This window comes from Pristis pectinata, chromosome 6, assembly GCF_009764475.1.
Source record: "Pristis pectinata isolate sPriPec2 chromosome 6, sPriPec2.1.pri, whole genome shotgun sequence".
NCBI lineage: Eukaryota > Metazoa > Chordata > Chondrichthyes > Rhinopristiformes > Pristidae > Pristis > Pristis pectinata.
The window spans coordinates 114,716,437-114,733,711 of NC_067410.1; the positions used below are offsets into that span (position 1 = coordinate 114,716,437).

The 17,275-nt window shown below is 48.1% G+C and overlaps 1 protein-coding gene across 4 annotated transcripts in view; it reads right to left on the reverse strand.

Moving 5' to 3' along the window:
* Positions 1-17,275, reverse strand: part of lpp (LIM domain containing preferred translocation partner in lipoma) — a 307,384-nt gene that overhangs the window by 97,842 nt on the left and 192,267 nt on the right. For all 4 annotated transcript variants that reach the window (XM_052017882.1, XM_052017881.1, XM_052017879.1 and 1 more), the window contains exon 4: positions 1,513-1,629. In XM_052017882.1, coding sequence (XP_051873842.1) covers positions 1,513-1,629 — 117 coding nt within the window. The remainder of the gene's footprint in view (positions 1-1,512; positions 1,630-17,275) is intronic.

Consider the following 17,275-nt stretch of genomic DNA (forward strand, 5'->3'; position numbering starts at 1 on the left):
ATGGACAGAGTGGGCTGAAGGGCCTGTGTCTGGGCTATACAACTCCATGAATCTATCCCATGATGGAACTGTACTTCGGAACCCTGCATTAGGTTTCAAAGCATTGACAGATGCTGCTCGACCCACTGGCTTCCTCCAGCAGATCGTTTGTTGCTCCAGATTCCAACACTCTGGTGTCTCCATGGAACTGCACTTGACCTGAAATGCTAACTCTGTTTCTGCTCCTGCAGATGCTGCCTGACGTGCTGAGTGCCTGCAGCAGTTTCAGTTTTTGTTTCAGATTTCCAGCATTTGCAGGTTTTGGTTTCCTACACAGGAACAACTGAAGGAGAGGGGCGGCTACATCTGGAGTGTTGGTCTTCCCTACTGCAGCTGGGGATCTTGCCACAAGGAGCGCATCGACCCGCTTCTGTGATGGGATCTCAGGAGGAAACTGAGATGAATGTGATCACTCACATCTGGGACCTGCCGTTGTTCAGGATGGGGAGGTTCAAGGTGCCTGCTCCTTCCGTTCACTGTTTAATTGTTCACATCTATTCATGACTACATGAGTAAGACTGCAGGATGTTTGATTTGGTCTGTCAGGTGTGGGATCACTATTACATGCTGTTCAGAACTGTGCTGCACCTTCACCAGTTTAGTACTGTCCCTGGCATGACTGTCCGCACTCCTCTTCCAGGACCTCTCCAGCTTGGTGTGTGGTGGTACTACCAAGCCACCCCTAGCAACGGATGTTGAAGTCCCCAGCCAGAGTACATTCTCTGCTCCTGCTACACTCAATGCTGCTTACAAGTGTTGGTCCACATGGAGGAGCAGGGCTGAGGGAAGACCGGGGGTGGTAATCAAGAGTAAGTTTCCTTGCCCATGTTTGGGCTGTGCCCTGAGACTTCATTGGGTTCTGATGCCAGTGGTTGCTGGGTTACTTCAGTGAAAAGCTGTTAGTATGGAAGAACACACAGGCAGGACCAGATAAGGATGGCAAAATTCAACAGATGCCACAGTGGGAAGTTAGGCTCTTTGTGTTCAAGCCTCCAGATTAAACATCTGGTCATTTAACCACTCTGGCACCATTGTAGCCTGGTAGTTTTAGTGTAGTGGTGAAGGTCACTCCTCCTGCTGACCAGCACCGGTCTGGGGCCTGCTGTGACTGATTCCACATGAATGGGAAGGCCTGTTATCCAGGCCGAGAGCGGGGGGGACTGCAGCAGGGTAACTGTCTGGGGGACTGGCCATTTAGTCCATGGGTCAGTTGAGGGTAAGGGTAAGCCCCAGTTCAGTCCCGTCCTGTTCTATGTTCTGGTGGCCTGTCAGCTTTGTGCTGTCAGCTGGTTTCCCAGCAGAACCTTCCCCTCAGCCACATCAGGGTCATCCCTTGAAGAGAGGATGGCCCATGCCTCAGGAACTTGCTGTTTGGCAACACCACGCTGCTCACTTTGAATAAACCACAGTACACTCACACCCGTCGCTGCAGCAATCCAATGCCAACATTTCCCGTGACTCGGTGCTACTCACCTGGCGAGGCCGAGGCTGATATGGTGAACTGCTCTCTAGATCAGCCAAGATGCTGGTCAGTGAGTCTATCTCCGCATCCAGGCTCGAGCGCCTCTCCTCCAGGCTCCTCTTCCCTGGCTGAAAGAACAGCAATAGGTGAGCTTACGGGCTGCAACTAAATGGTGAACTTCCACATCCCCAGACTGGAATAGGCAGAGGGAGGCCATTCAGCCCGTCAAGTATGTTGCATCGTAGTATTTAATAGAATTATAGTATCGTACAGCACACAAACAGGCCCTTCGGCCCATCTCGTCCATGATGCCTATCCACACTAATCCTATTTGCCTGCATTAGGCCCATATCCCTCTATGCTTTCCTATCCAAGTACCTGTCCAGGTATCATTTAAACTGTACCCATCTCCACCACCCCCTCTGGCAGCTCATTCCACATGCCAACCACCCTCTGCGTGATAAATGTATCCCACAGATCTACTTTAAGTTTCTCCCCTCTCACCTTAAACCTGTGCTCACTAGTTCCAGACTTCCTGTCCTGGGAAAAAGACTGACTATATACCTTATCTGTGCTCTTCATAATTTTATAAACCTCCATCAGGTCACACCTCAGCCCCCTACATTCCAGTGAAAACAAACCCAGCCTATCCAATCCCTCCTTGTAACCACAGCCCTCCGTTCCAGGCAACACCCTGGTGAATCCCTTCTGCGCTATCTCCAATGCTACCACACCCCTCCTGTAGTGCCGTGACCACAAATGTACACAATACTCCAAGTGTTTTATACAGCTACAACTTGACGTCCCAACTCTGACCATAATGCCTCAGCTTATGAAAGCAAGCATATCGAAACGCCTTCTTCACTCCCCTATCCACCTGTATAGCCACTTTCAGTCAGCTATGACCTTGTCCCTCTGTTCTATTGCTTCCAAGGTCCCTACCAGAATCTGACTTCCCAAAATGCATTACTTCACTCGTGTCGGATTAAATTCCATCTGCCACCGCTCCGCCCAACTTTTCTGTTGATCTATGTCCCACTGTATCCTTCTTCGTTATCTACAATTCCACTAATTTTCGTGTCATCAGACCACGTACATTCCCATCCCGGTCATTTGCCAGTTTAATTACTCCATTGTTGGCTATTTGCCCTGAGCTCTGGAATTCACTCCTAACCCTCTCCACCTCTTCCTCCTCCTTCAATCCACTTGACCAAGCTTCTGTCATCTGCCTCAATACTTCTTTATGTATCTAGATGTTAAATTTTGTCTGATAATACTCCTGGGCCATATTGGTCGAGAGGTGTCATATAAATGCAGTTTATTGCTCTTGCTGCAAGACCCATGGTTTCCAGGGTGCAGTCAGAAACCTTTCAATGTTATTGACACTGAGAGAAGGGCATAGAATGAACCAGCACAGAAACATGTCCTTCAGCTCAACCTGTCCATGCCTACCATGGTGTGGATCCCAGAGGAAAGATCCACTGCAAAATTGCAGATTTTACACATTTTTAATAAAGGCTGTAGAGCTAAACCCAATAATTACATATCAGTCAGTAAGGAGGGTAAGTTTTAGAAAGAATAGCTAGGGGATAAAGATTGTGTGAAACAAAGGACTGCAGATGCTGGAATCTAGGTCAAAAACACGATGATGCTGGAGGAACTCAGCAGGCCAGGCAGCATCCGTGGAGAAAAGCAGGCGATGAACGTTTCAGGTCAAGATCCTTCTTCAGGACTTAAGATAGGGAAAGGGGAAGCACAATATATAGGAGGGAAAAGCACAGCAGTGATGGGTGGACAAAGGAGGGGAGGTGGGGCAGGCACAGGGTGGTGATAGGTAGATGCGGGGGAGGAGGGGAGATCAGATCCACCAGAGGAGGGGTCAAAGGTAAGGAGAGAAAGGGGAAAAAGAAAGGTAGAACAAAGGAGGCTAGGACAGGGAAGAAGAGAAGAAGCCTGGGCGGGGGGGGTGGGGATTACCTAAAGTGGGAGAATTCAATGTTCATGCTGTTAGGCTGCAAGGTTCCAAGATGGAAAATGAGGTGCTGTTCCTCCAGTCTGCGCTTGGAATTCTCCTGGCAGTGGAGGGGGCCGAGGACTGACATATCAGTGATAGTGTGGGAGGGGGAGTTGAAGTGACTGGCAACGGGGAGATGCAGATCGCGGTTACAGACAGAGTGCAGGTGTTCTGTGAAACAGTCACCTAGTCTGCGTTTGATGACCAATGCAGAGGAGGCCACACTTGGAGCACCGAATGCAGTAGATGATATTAAGGGAGGTGCAGGTGAATCTCTGTCTCACCTGAAAGGACTGGATGGAGGTGGTGTAGGGCAGGTGAGGCACCTATGGTGGGGGCAGTGGTAAGTTCCCAGGATGGGAGCGGGATGGGTGGGGGGGAGGAGTGAACTTACGGACAGAGTGCAGGTTTCCAACATATCATTCTCTGCCATGCCCGCCACCTCCAACGAGACCCCACCACCAAACACATCTTCCCCTCCCCACCCCTTTCCGCCTTCAGCAGGGACCGCTCTCTCCGCAACTCCCTAGATTATCGTCAACCAAACCTCGGCACGTTCTGAAGCAGTCCCTGTGGATTGCACAGAGCAAATGTGAATCCCACTGTTAAGGAAGAGCAGAGAAAACAGTAAACTAGACCTGCTAGTCTCATGTCTGTGTGGGAAAAGAATGGATTCTGTTCTGAAACATGTAATAAAAGAACACCTTGAAAAGAAAAAACAGGATTGAACAGTGTCAGCCTGAAAGGAAGTTGGTTAATCTAGTGGTTCTTTGAAGATGAGACCAGTGGAATAGAGAATGGGGCAACCAGTTTTACTCTGAACACATTACTCCCAGTCCTGAGGAAGGGTCTTGACCCGAAACGTTGACTATCCTTTGCCTCCACAGATGCTACTCACCTTCTGAGTTCCTCCAGCATTTGTCTTCTGCAACCAGTGGATATGGTGTACTTCTCATTTTCAGAAGGCATTCAATAAGGTGTCAGGCAGCCGGTTGATCATCAAGGTCAGAGCGCATGGAACTGTGGTAACCTACTGGCATAGAGAACCGGTTGATGGACAGAAGGCAAAGGGTGGGGGTAAATGGATGGTTCTAAGGTCGGTGGACTGTGGCTAGTGGGGTAGCCCCAGTTATTCACAATCTACACAATGATTTGGTCGAGGGGTCCAAGTATCATGTTTCCCAGCCTTCTGACACTACACAACCTGGTGGGGCTGTGAGGCGGGAGGGGAATACAGATACATCGGGGGACATGGACAAGCTAACTGAGTGGACAACAACATGGCAGATGGAACAATGTGGGAAAAATATGAAGTCATCCAGTTTGTTTCACCAAAGAGAAAAGGAAGGTACTTTTTAAATGGTGGGAGATGGAGAGTATCAATGTGTAAAGAAACCTATTTCTGCTGGTACACAGTCAGTGAAGGCCAACATTTAGGTGCAGCAAGTAATTAGGAAGGCAAATGGTATGTTGCCTACATATTGTGAGAGGATCTGAGTACAAGACTGAAGATGCCTTACTGCATTTATATAGGGCCTGGTGAAACCACACCGTGAGTCATAGAGTCATACAGCACTACAGCACAGAAACAAGCCTTTCAGCCCATTTAGTCCATGCCAGCCTGGTTTTCTGCCATAGAACCATACGGCACAATACAGGCCCTTCGGCCCACCATGTTCTGCTGCCCTTCAAACCACACCTAAGACTATCTAACCCCTTCCTCCCACATATCCCTCTATCTTAAATTCCTCCATATGCTTATCTAACAATCTCTTGAACTTGACCAACGTATCAGCCTCCACCACCAACCCAGGCAGCGCATTCCATGCACCAACCACTCTCTGGGTGAAAAACCTCCCTGACATCACCCTTGAACTTCCCACCCAATACCTTAAAGTCATGACCCCTTGTTTTGAGCATTAGCGCTGGCTGTCCACTCTATCTATTCCTCTCAATGTCTTGTATACCTCTATCATGTCTCCCCTCATCCTCCTTCTCTCCAATGAGAACAGCCCTGGCTCCTTTAGTCTCTCCTCATAATCCATACTCTCTAATCCAGGCAGCATCCTGGTAAATCTCCTCTGCACCCTTTCCAACGCCTCCAAATCCTTCCTATAATGAGGCGACCAGAACTGGACACCGTACTCCATGTGGCCTAACCAGAGTTTTGTAAAGCTGCATCATCACTTCGCGGCTCTTAAACTCGATCCCACAACTTATGAAAGCTAACATCCCATAAGCTTTCTTAACTACCCTATCCACCTGTGAGGCAACTTTCAGTGATCTGTGGATGTGAACCCCCAGATCCCTCTGCTCCCCTACATTGCCCAAAATCTTGCCATTTACCTTGTACTCCACCTTGGAGTTTGTCCTTCCAAAGGGTACTACCTCACACTTCTCTGGATTGAACTCCATCTGCCACTTGTCAGCCCAGCTCTGCATCCTATCAATATCCCTCTTCAAGCTTCTACAGCCCTCCACACTATCCACAACACCACCGATCTTTGTGTCATCTGCAAACTTGCTAACCCAGCCTTTCACCCCCTCATCTAAGTCATTAATAAATATCACAAAAAGTAGAGGTCCCAGAACTGATCCCTGCGGGACACCACTAGTCACAGCCCTCCAATCCGAATGCACTCCCTCCACCACAACCCTCTGCTTTCTACAGTCAAGCTAATTTTGAATCCACACAGCCAAGCTTCCCTGGATCCCTTGGCCTCTGACCTTCTGAAGAAGGCTACCATGCAGAACCTTGTCAAACGCCTTACTAAAATCCATGTAGACCACATCCACTGCACTACCCTCATCAATCTTCCTGGTCACCTCCTCAAACAACCCTATCAGGCTTGTGAGGCAAGATCTTCCCTTCGCAAACCCATGCTGGCTGTCCCTAATCAGTCCATGTTTCTCCAAACGCTCATAGATCCTATCTCTTAGAATCCTTTCCAACAGCTTACCCACCACAGACGTAAGGCTCACCGGTCTGTAATTCCCTGGACTATCCCTACTACCTTTTTTGAATAAGGGGACAACATTCACCACCCGCCAATCCTCCGGTACCGTCCCCGTTGACAATGAGGACTCAAAGATCCCAACCAATGGTTCAGCAGTCTCCTCCCTCGCCTCACGAAGCAGCCTGGGGAATATTCCATTAGGCCCAGGGATTTATCTATCCTAATATTTTCTAACAACTCCAACACATCCTCTCTCTTAATATCTACAGACTCTAGAACATTACCCTCACCTACACTGATCTCAGCATCAAGACCCCTCTCCTTGGTGAATACTGAAGAGAAGTATTCATTGAGAACCTCACCCACTTCCACAGCTTCCAGGCACATCCTCCCACCTTTGTCTCTGATCGGACCTACCTTTACCCTAGCCATCCTTCTGCTCTTCATGTACAAGAAAAAAGCCTTGGGATTCTCCTTAACCCTACTCGCCAAAGCCTTTTCATGTCCCCTTCTCGCTCTCCTCAGCCCTTTCTTAAGCTCCTTCCTTGCTACTCTATATTCCTCACGAGCCCTGTCTGATCCTTGCTGCTTACACCTTATGTATGCTGCCTTCTTCTTCCTAACTAGTTGTTCTACCTCTCTCGTCACCCACGGTTCCTTCACCCTACCATTCCTTCTCTGCCTCACTGGGACAAATTTATCCCTAACATCCTGCAAAAGATCCCTGAACATTGACCACATCTCCATAGTACATTTCCCTTCAAAAATGTCATCCCAATTTACACTCCCAAGTTCTCACCTTATAGCCTCATAATTCGCCTTCCCCCAATTAAATATTTTCCTGTCCTCTTTGCTCCTATCCCTGTCCATGACAATTCTAAAGGTTATGGAGCAATGGTCACTGTCCCCCAAATGCTCACCCGCCGACAGACCTGTCACCTGACCCGGTTCATTACCTAAAACTAGATCTAATATGGCATTCCCTCTAGTCGGCCTGTCAACATACTGTGACAGGAATCTGTCCTGGACACACTTAAACTGCGCCCCGTCTAAACCTTCGGCACTAAGTAGGTGCCAAACAATATTTGGATAGTTGAAGTCTCCCATTATAATAACTGTTATTTTCACATCTCTCCAAAAACTAACTGCCAATCTGCTCCTCAGTATCCCTACTGCCAAGTCCCATCTACCTGCACCCGGACCACATCCCTCCAAACCCCTCCCATCCATGTACCTATCCAAACTTCTCTTAAATGTTACAATTGAACCCACATCCACCACTTCCGCTGGCAGCTCGTTCCACACTCGCACCACCCTCAGAGTGAAGAAGTTCCCCCTCAGATTCCCCTTAAATATTTCACCTTTCACCCTAAACCTATGACCTCTAGTTCTAGTCTCACCCAACCCAAGGGGAAAAAGCCTGCAGCATTCACCCTAGCTATACCCCTCATAATTCTGTATACCTCTCTCCCCTCTTTCTCCTGTGCTGCAGTGAATAAAGTCCTAACCTATTCAACCTTTCCCTGTAACTCAGGTCCTCAAGTCCTGGCAACATCCACAGAAACACAGAAAACCTACAGCACAATTCAGGCCCTTTGGCCCACAAAGCTGTGCCGAATATGTCCCTACCTTAGAAATTACTAGGCTTACCCATAGCCCTCTATTTTACCCAGCTCCATGTACCTATTCAAAAGTGTCTTAAAAGACCCTATCGTATCTGCCTCCACCACCATTGCCGGCAGCCCATTCCACGCACTCACCACTGAGTAAAAAATTTACCCCAGACATCTCCTCTATATCTACTCCCCAGCACCTTAAACCTATGTCCTCTTGTGGCAACCATTTCAGCCCTGGGAGAAAGCCTCTATCTACGCAATCAATGCCTCGTATCATCTTATACACCTCTATCAGGTCCCCCCTCATCCTCCGTCGCTCCAAGAAGGAAAAGCTGAGTTCCCTCAACCTGTTTTCATAAGGCATTCTCCCCAATCCAGGCAACATCCTTGTAAATCTCCTCTGCACCTTTTCTATGGCTTCCACATCCTTCCTGTAGTGAGGCAACCAGAACTGAGTACAGTACTCCAAGTGAGGTCTGCAACCTATATATCTGCAACATTACCTCTCGGCTCCTAAATCCGTGTAAATTTTCTCTGCACTCTTTCAAGCTTATCAATATCTTTTCTGTCGATAGGTGACCAGAACTGCACACAATACTCTAAATTCAGCCTCAGCAACGTCTTATACAACTTCAACATAACATCCCAACGCCTGTACTCAATGCCCTGATTTATGAAGGCCAAAGTGCCAAAAGCTCTCTTTATGACCCTATCTACCTGCGACACTATTTTAAGAAACTATGGATCTGAATTCCCAGGTCCCTTTGTTCTACCGCACACCTCAGAGCCCTACCATTCACTGTGTAAGTCTTACCCTGGTTTGCCCGCCAAAGTGCACACCTCACACTTGTCTGCATTAAATTCCATCTGCCATTTTTCAGTCTATTTTCCTAGCTGGTCCAGATCACTTTACAAGCCTTGATAGCCTTCCTCGCTGTGCACTACGCCTCCAATCTTGGTGTCATCTGCAAATTTGCTGATCCAGTTTACCACATTATCATCTAAATCATTAATATAGATGATAAACAACAACGGACCCAACACCGATCCCTGCGGCACACCACTAGTCACAGGTCTCCAGTCAGAGAGACAACCATCTACTACCACTCTCTGGCTTCTCCCACTAAGCCAACGTTGAATCCAATTGACTACTTCATCCTGAATGCCAAGCGACTTTACTTTCTGGAGCAGCCTCCCATGTGGGGCTTTGTCAAAAGCCTTGCTAAAGTCCATGTAGACAACGTCCACTACCTTCCCCTGATCAACCTTCCTGGTAACCTCCTCGAAAAGCTCTATAAGATTGGTTAGATATGACCTGCCACGCACAAAGCCATGTTGACTATCCCTAATCAGGCCCTGTCTATCCAAATACTTATATATCCTGTCCCTTAGAATACCTTCCAATAATTTACCCACGACTGACATCAGGCTCACCGGCTTATAATTTCCCGGCTTATTCTTACAGACTTTCTTAAACAATGTAACAACATTAGCTGTCCTCCAGCACCTCACCTGTGGCTAAGGTTTTAGATATCTCCGCCAGGGCCCCTGCAATTTCTGCACTAGCCTCCCACAAGGTCCGAGGGGACACCTCGTCAGGCCCTGGGGATTTATCCACACTAATTTGCCTCAAGACAGCAGGCACCTCCTCTTCCGTAATCCAGATATGGTCCATGACTTCACTACTCTTTTTACTCAGTTCTATAGAATTTGTGTCTGTCTCCCGAGTAAACTCAGATGCAAAAAAAAATTTAAAATTTCCCCCATCTCTTTCAGCTCCACGCATAGATGACCACGCTGATCTTCAAGAGACCAAACTTTGTCCCTAGCTATCCTTTTGCTCTTAATATAGCTGTAGAAACTCTTGGGATTCTCTTTCACCTTGTCTGCCAGAGCAACCTCAAGTCCCCTTTTATACCTCCTGATTTCTCTCTTAAGTGTTCTCTTGCATTTCTTATACACCTCAAGAGCCTCATTTGATCCTAACTGCCTATACCCAATGTGTGCTTTCTTTTTCTTTACCAGAGCCTCAATATCCCTCAATAACCAAGGTTCCCCAAACCTGTTAGCCTTGCCTTTTATACTAACAGAAACATACAGATTCTGTACTCTCAATATTTCACTCTTGAAGGCCTCCCACTTACTAAGCATCTCTTTGCCAGAAAACAACCTATCCCAATCCATGCCTGCCAGATTCCTTCTGATGCCATCAAAATCAGCCTTCCTCCAGTTTAGAATCTTAACCGTTGGATCAGTCCTTTCCTTTGAAACTAATGGAATTATGATCACCAGATCCAAAGTGTTCCCCTACACTCACTTCTGTCACCTGCCCTGTCTCATTCCCTAAGAGGAGATCCAGTATCGCATTCTCTCTAGTTGGGACCTCCACATATTGATTGAGGAAACTTTCCTGAACACATTTGACAAACTCGATCACATCCTGTCCTTTTACAGTATGGGAGTCCCAGTCAATATGTGGAAAGTTAAAATCACCTTTTATCACAACTTTATATTTGCTGCAGCTGTCTGCTATCCCTCTACAAATTTGCTCCTCTAAATCCTGCTGACTATTGGGAGGTCTACAATATAGTCCCATTAACGTGGTCATCCCTTTTTTATTCCTTGGTTCTACCCAAATTGCCTCGGTAGTCAAGCCCTCCAGTATGTCCTCTCTGAGCACTACTGTGACATTTTCCCTGATGAGTAATGCCACCCCTCCCCCTTTAATACCTCCCCCTCTCTCATGTCTGAAACAATGGAACCCCGAACATTGAGCTGCCAGTCCTGCCCCTCCTGCAACCAAGTCTCACTATTGGCTACAGCATCATAATTCCAGGTACAGATCCGTGCTCTAAGTTCATCTGCCTTACCTACAATACTCCTTGCATTGAAATAGACACAACTCAGAACATCAGTCCCACCACGCTCAACCTTTCGGTTTCCATCTTTGCTTGTAGTCTTAACATCTACTTTCCCCACAGCCCCTCCACTTGCTGCCCTGCCACTCTGGTTCCCACCCCCCTGCAACTCTAGTTTAAACCCCCACCGAGCAGCACCAGCAAACCTTCCCACAAGGATATTGGACCCCCTCCAGTTCAGGTGTAAACCATCCCATTTGTACAGATCCCTCCTGCCCTGGAAGAGACCCAATGATCTAAAAATCTGAAGCCCTCCCCCCTGCACCATCTGCTTTGCCACGTTAAACTGCACTATCTACCTATTTCTTGCCTCACTAGCATGTGGCATGGGTAGGAATCCTGAGATCATCACTCTGGAGGTCCTGTCTTTTAACTTAGCACCTAACTTCCTGAAATCACTTCTCTTACCTGTCACTGGTACCGTGTACCATGACCGCTGGCTGCTAACCCTCCCTTCAGAATGCTATGGACTCGATCCGAGACATCTCTGACCCTGGCACCTGGGAGGCAACATTCCATCCGAGGGTCTCTTTCTTGTTCACAAAGCCTCCTGTCTGCTCCCCTAACCAATGAATCCCCTATCACTTCTCCCCTTCTGAGCCAAAGAGCCAGACTCTAAGCCCGAGACCTGACTGCTGTGGCTTTCCCCTAGTAGGTCGTATTGTGTACAGTTTTGATCTCTTTATATTCTTGCTTTGGAGCGAGTGTGGAGAATATTCACTGGACTAGCTCCAGGGACAGTGGAATTGCCATTTGAGTAGACTGGGAGGAACTGTGTTCTCTGGAGGTTAGAAGAACATGATGTGATCTGATTGAAACTTTGACAATTATTACAGGGCTCAACAGACTGAGAAGTTTCCCCCCGGCTGAGGAACTTATAACAAGGGTCATGGTCTCAGAGTAAAGTGTAGGCCATTTACAACTGAGATGAGAGATTTCTTCACTCAGAGGATGAGGAATGTTTGGAATTTTCAACCTGGGGAATTGTGGAAGTTCAGTCATTGATTTCATTCAGAACAGAAATTGATAGCCTGAATACCATGGGGAGGGAAATGAGAATGGTGCTGAGCTGGAAGATTAGCCATGAACTTGGTGAATGGTGAGTCCGGCTGAAGGCCTATTCCTGCTCCCATACATCAGGTTCTTAGGGACAGAATCAGTAGTCATTTGGACAAATATGGATTGAATGCACAAGGCCAGCATGCATCTGTCAAATTGTGTCTGACTGACTTAAAAGAGCTTTTTGATGAAGTAATGGGCGTTTGATGAGGGTAATGTAATTGGTGGGATGGACATGGTCCTCCAAAAGGCATTCGGCAAGTTGCCACAAAGTGGGAGCCATCAATATTGGAAGCTGAGGGATACAGAGTACTGGAGCAGTGTGCAGACAAAATGCGCTGAACTAACAGGAAACAGAGTGAAGTGAAAGGTTGTTCTCCAGATTGGCAGCAAGTGTACCGTGAAATCCCCAGGATCAGTACTGGCATGACTGCTTTTCTTAACATGATGTGAATGATTTAGACCTGAGTATACAGGACACAAATTTGAAATATGTAGATGATACAAAGATTGGAGGCACGGTGAATTGTAAGGAGGGTCAGTGATACTGTCCAAGGAGATGTAGACAGGCAGCTAAAATTTTAACGCTGAGAAGTATCAAATGTTCCATTTTTGTTGGAAGAACAAGAAGAGGCAATGTAAGGAGTGTCGTAGTGCAAGGGCAGAGAGAGCTGGGATGTGTGCGTAGTTCAGAGAAAGTGGCAGGGTAGTCTGAGAAAGTGGTTAAACACAGAGGCACGGAGCCCAAGAGCAAGGAAGACATGATGATCCTTCATAAATTACTGTTGCAGCCACAACTGGAGTATCGTGTCCAGTTCTGGGCACCACACTTCAGGAATGATGTAAAGGCCCAAACAAGGAGAAAAATGACCAAAATAATTGCAGTGGAATGGACTTTAGTTGTGTGGTAGACTGAGGAAGCCAGGGAGCCGGAGAAGATACATCACAAAAACTGGCTCTCAGCCTATCAGTCCACACTGACTATCAACCACTGCTTTTACACTAATCCTACATTCATCCCATTTTATATTCTCCACACATTCTCATCAACTCCCCCCTCCCCGCCAAGATTCTACCTCATTTACAGCAGCAAATTAACCTACCCACACGTCTTTGGGACATGGGAGGAAACCCATGCGGTCACAGGAAGGACGTGCAAACTCCGCACAGACAGCGCCCGAGGTAGGGATTGAACCTGGACCAAGGTGGGTGTTGTGAGGCAGCGGCTCTACCCACTGTAACAACAGAGCAGATAGAGAGAAACTCTTCCCGTGGCAGAGGGTTGAGAACCAGAGGACAGTAAAAGATGACGACTCACGTTAGGAGGAATGGTTCCTCGACAACAAGTGTTTGGGGCATGGACTGCACTGTGGGGAGTACTGGCAGCAGATTCAACTGTACCTTCAAAAGGGAGCTGGATAAGTATCTGAAAGGTAAGATTTTGCAGGTCTGTGGGGAGGTGCAGAGGAGTGGGCCTACTGAAGTGCTCATAGACACGGCTGCTGTGGATTTGTGTGAATTACTGTCAATGGTTGGGGGCCAGTGAGGCCTTAGTGGGCTATAGGACTGTCATACTGTCCATCTCCATGGCTATGACTCTATCAACACAAATGGCCTGCTTGTGTCTTGTGACCATTCCATGACATTGCCTGTTACTGGATTCCTTAAAGCACTGGTGGGAAACCGGAAGGTATAAGGGTCACCTACAGGCCAAAGGTTTATGACTCAAAGGGATGTCAATGAACCAAAGGCGTTTCTGCAACTCAGCAGTCTGCACAGCCAGCCTGTCCTCTCACCCAATTATTGATTGTTGGATTTGAACTTGTGTTCTCTGCTTTTAACACAGCTCCTATCTTTTGAGGTGTGGTTGCTGTGTTGCTAAGGAAGGCAGGAGACTGAAGTGATGATGGATTTGTTTCAAGCTTACAGGTAGCAGACACTTGGCCTTGTGTCTGCCGCTCTCATCTCCCAAGATCCTCTGGACAACCATCACTTTGCCTGGGTCCAGGCTCTGCACAGCTTCTTGCCCAGCTCCACTTCACTTGTCATTCTCCATCACAGTGTTAAAGATAAATATCCAGCTCTCTGTTTCCTGGGGTGGAAACTGAACTGATCAGTCTCTGAACTATGGTTGATATATCTCTGAGATGTTTTGTGTGTGGACTGGGCTGCCACACCAGGCAAACGGCAGCAGATGTGTTTTAGCCGTTATGCTGAGAGTGGCTGTGATCACCCAAGGTACTAGATTTAAAAATCATTCCTGCCCTTTCACGGGGCTGGCTCGAGCTACACACTGAACAATAACAATCACCGACATCACTTCCCCTTTGCACTACAACATTTTTTGCCACTTTTAATAAGGTTAAAAAAAGGAAGTGAGAGCCAAGAGGTGAATCAGACCAGTAGACGTGTGTAACGCCACTGGAAACAAGCAGGTGATGCAAAGCAGAAGCCCCAAATGTCAGCTCTGGAACAGTGGTCCAGTTAGACACTTAACCAAGTCGGCGGGTTAAACCGGTTGGTGAATCTTATCATATGTATCGCGCTTGCCCCGGCACAGTCCTTGCAGCTTCACGGAGGAATTCTCCACAAGAGCTGGGATTCACCGGGTGGGATATCAGACCACTCCACTGCACATCCCCCGAGGTCCCTGCTGTGTGCAACCCCCCCCCCCCACCCCGAGATCCCTGCTGTGTGCAACCCCCCCAACCCCGAGATCCCTGCTGTGTGCAATCCCCCCCCCACCCCGAGATCCCTGCTGTGTGTGGCCCCCTGCAGAGCTTTGCCATAAAAAACAGTCAGTCTCTCTCAAGCAGCACTGTGCCCCCTCCACCCCTCAGTGCCCCCACTGTCCCTCACTGTGTCCCCCATCCCTCACTGTGTCCCACAGCATGTTCCCACTGTCCCTCACTGTATCCCCCACTGTTCCTCCGTCCCCCCCACTGTCCCTCACTGTGTCCCCTCCGTCCCTCACCGTGTCCCCCACTGTGTCCCACACCGTCCATCCCAGGGTCATCAGGGGAACTGGGGACACACCACTGGCCCATCATCCCACTGTAATGCAACAACAACCTGCCGTTATGCAGCATCTTTCCACAGTAAGTCAGCCTGATGCAGCTCACTGCAGCGTTCTGACAGAGAGCCACACAGGGAGATATTAGTTCAGGTGACCAAAAACACTTTACGGAGGGAGGGAGGGGTAGGTGGTGGTGGTGGTTTGGAGAGGTAGTGCTGAAAGGCCAGGGGTGTCCTGACAGTTCCTGTGTTCCTGAGGCAGAGGTTGTAGCTGCTTCAACATTGGGGGGAGGACTTGCTCACAGCAGCTCATGGACTAATTATACCTGGAACTTTGTTAGCTGGACTTGCGACAGACCGCACCTGGCTCCGTGTGGCTGGACAGACAACTCACGCAGATGCGGGGACAAACCGGCAGTACAGCCTGTGCCTCCTAGGGAATTTTTATTTGGGTCGGGTAAGGAGATTTTAATGAAAGAGGACAACAGTTTACAGCTGGAACAGAATCAAAAATCAGCTCAATGTTCAGACGAAGAAAATGAAGGAGCTCCAGGCAGGCTGAAATCAGGCCAGTTTATGCCGCTGCAACCGGTCAGGCCAAGGAAGGCTGCGCAGGCACCTGAAACTGAGGCTCCTACTGCTGCAGACTTACTGACAGCAGAACAAGTACAACCATGGCAGCAGCGCATTTAACATCAGCAAATGCCCAAGTGACCTGAAACACCATGCCACTGAAGACAGTAACAGTCCTTGTGACTAAACGTTTATTCAAGTAGGTATGTTTTAAGAAATGTCTTAGCGGTTGAGAGGTGGGGAGGTTCCAGTAAGGAATTCCAGAGATTAAAGCCTTGGCAGCCGAAGGGATGAGGCTCCAGAGATCAGGAAGGAAGAGCGCGGATTGGGGGGTGGGGGGGGGACTTGTAGAGATACAGGAGATTACAAGATTGAGAGCAGCGAGACTATGAAATGGCATCAGACATATGTCCAAGTATTAAGATGGGAAATTATTGAACACAAAAGCTTCTTCACCCCCTTGAGTTGGACTTTATAGAATAAATGGTGTTGAGGAAGTTCTGTATGAAACTGCAACAAAGGAACCATGCCTTTTTGTTGGTTCATGACAGCTGGGGGACATTCAGCCCTGAAGCTTTTCCTTCCGTATGAATGAGTACATGGAGGGTACGTCCTGACTTCAACAACTGCCTTCCCCTTCCCCTGTAATATGTATGAATAAAAACATTTCAGCAATCTAGCATCGATTTCCCTTTCTCAAAGAGAGACTTCATCAAAGGTCTGCAGTTTCTCTTCAGCTCTCACTTTCAGACCCTGCCACCTTGTCCCAGATTATAACAGCTAGTTTCTCTCTGTCCACCCGATCATGCCCTTAATATCCTGAAATGTTCATTCAATTCACTGCTTTACCTCCCAATTCGAGAGAATACAATCCTAGTGCTCATAATCTCTGCTCACAGTTGAAGCAGGGATCTTCCCAGGAACACCATGCCCCTCTCTCGCCCCGTGGCGTGGAGTCCACAGGGACACCACGCCCGTCTCTCCCTGCGGTGTGGAGTCCACAACTGCTCACGGTGGTCTACATGATGTCCAACCAGGTCTGTTGACACAACTTCCTTCTACTCCAGTCCTTCAGAGATAAAGACCCATCTTTCAGTTGCACTCTGCTTAGTTCCTGTCCTGTCCCTGACATTTTAATGATCCATGTACATCCAAGTCAGTGGACCACCACTGCTTCTCACCTTCACCACTGAGAAACTGCTCACTTCTGCCCCATTTAGATCCAGACCAGGGAACATCACATCTGCGCACATTGAGACTCATTTGCCATAACTGGACCACCTTGCTGTTTCTATCACTTCCCTACGGCCAATCAAAAGTATCATGGGCTTCTAAAACCATCTTCCCAGCAATGGTTAGGAAGGTACTATGTGGCCCAGGAGGAGTATACGATACTCTACACAATACAGTACCTGATTGTTACTGCACGGACCAAACCTTGGCAAAAGCAGATCCACTACGGCTGTGCTGGAGAAGCCTGCATTTCAACAGCACCTTTCCCAAGCTCAGCTTATCTGGTAAAGTCAATCAAATGCTTGCTGGAACGTAGTCACATTTCTAATGCGAGAAAGGGAAGAAAAAGTAGAGGAGGGACTGGGTGAGCTGGGAGCACAGACTGGGTG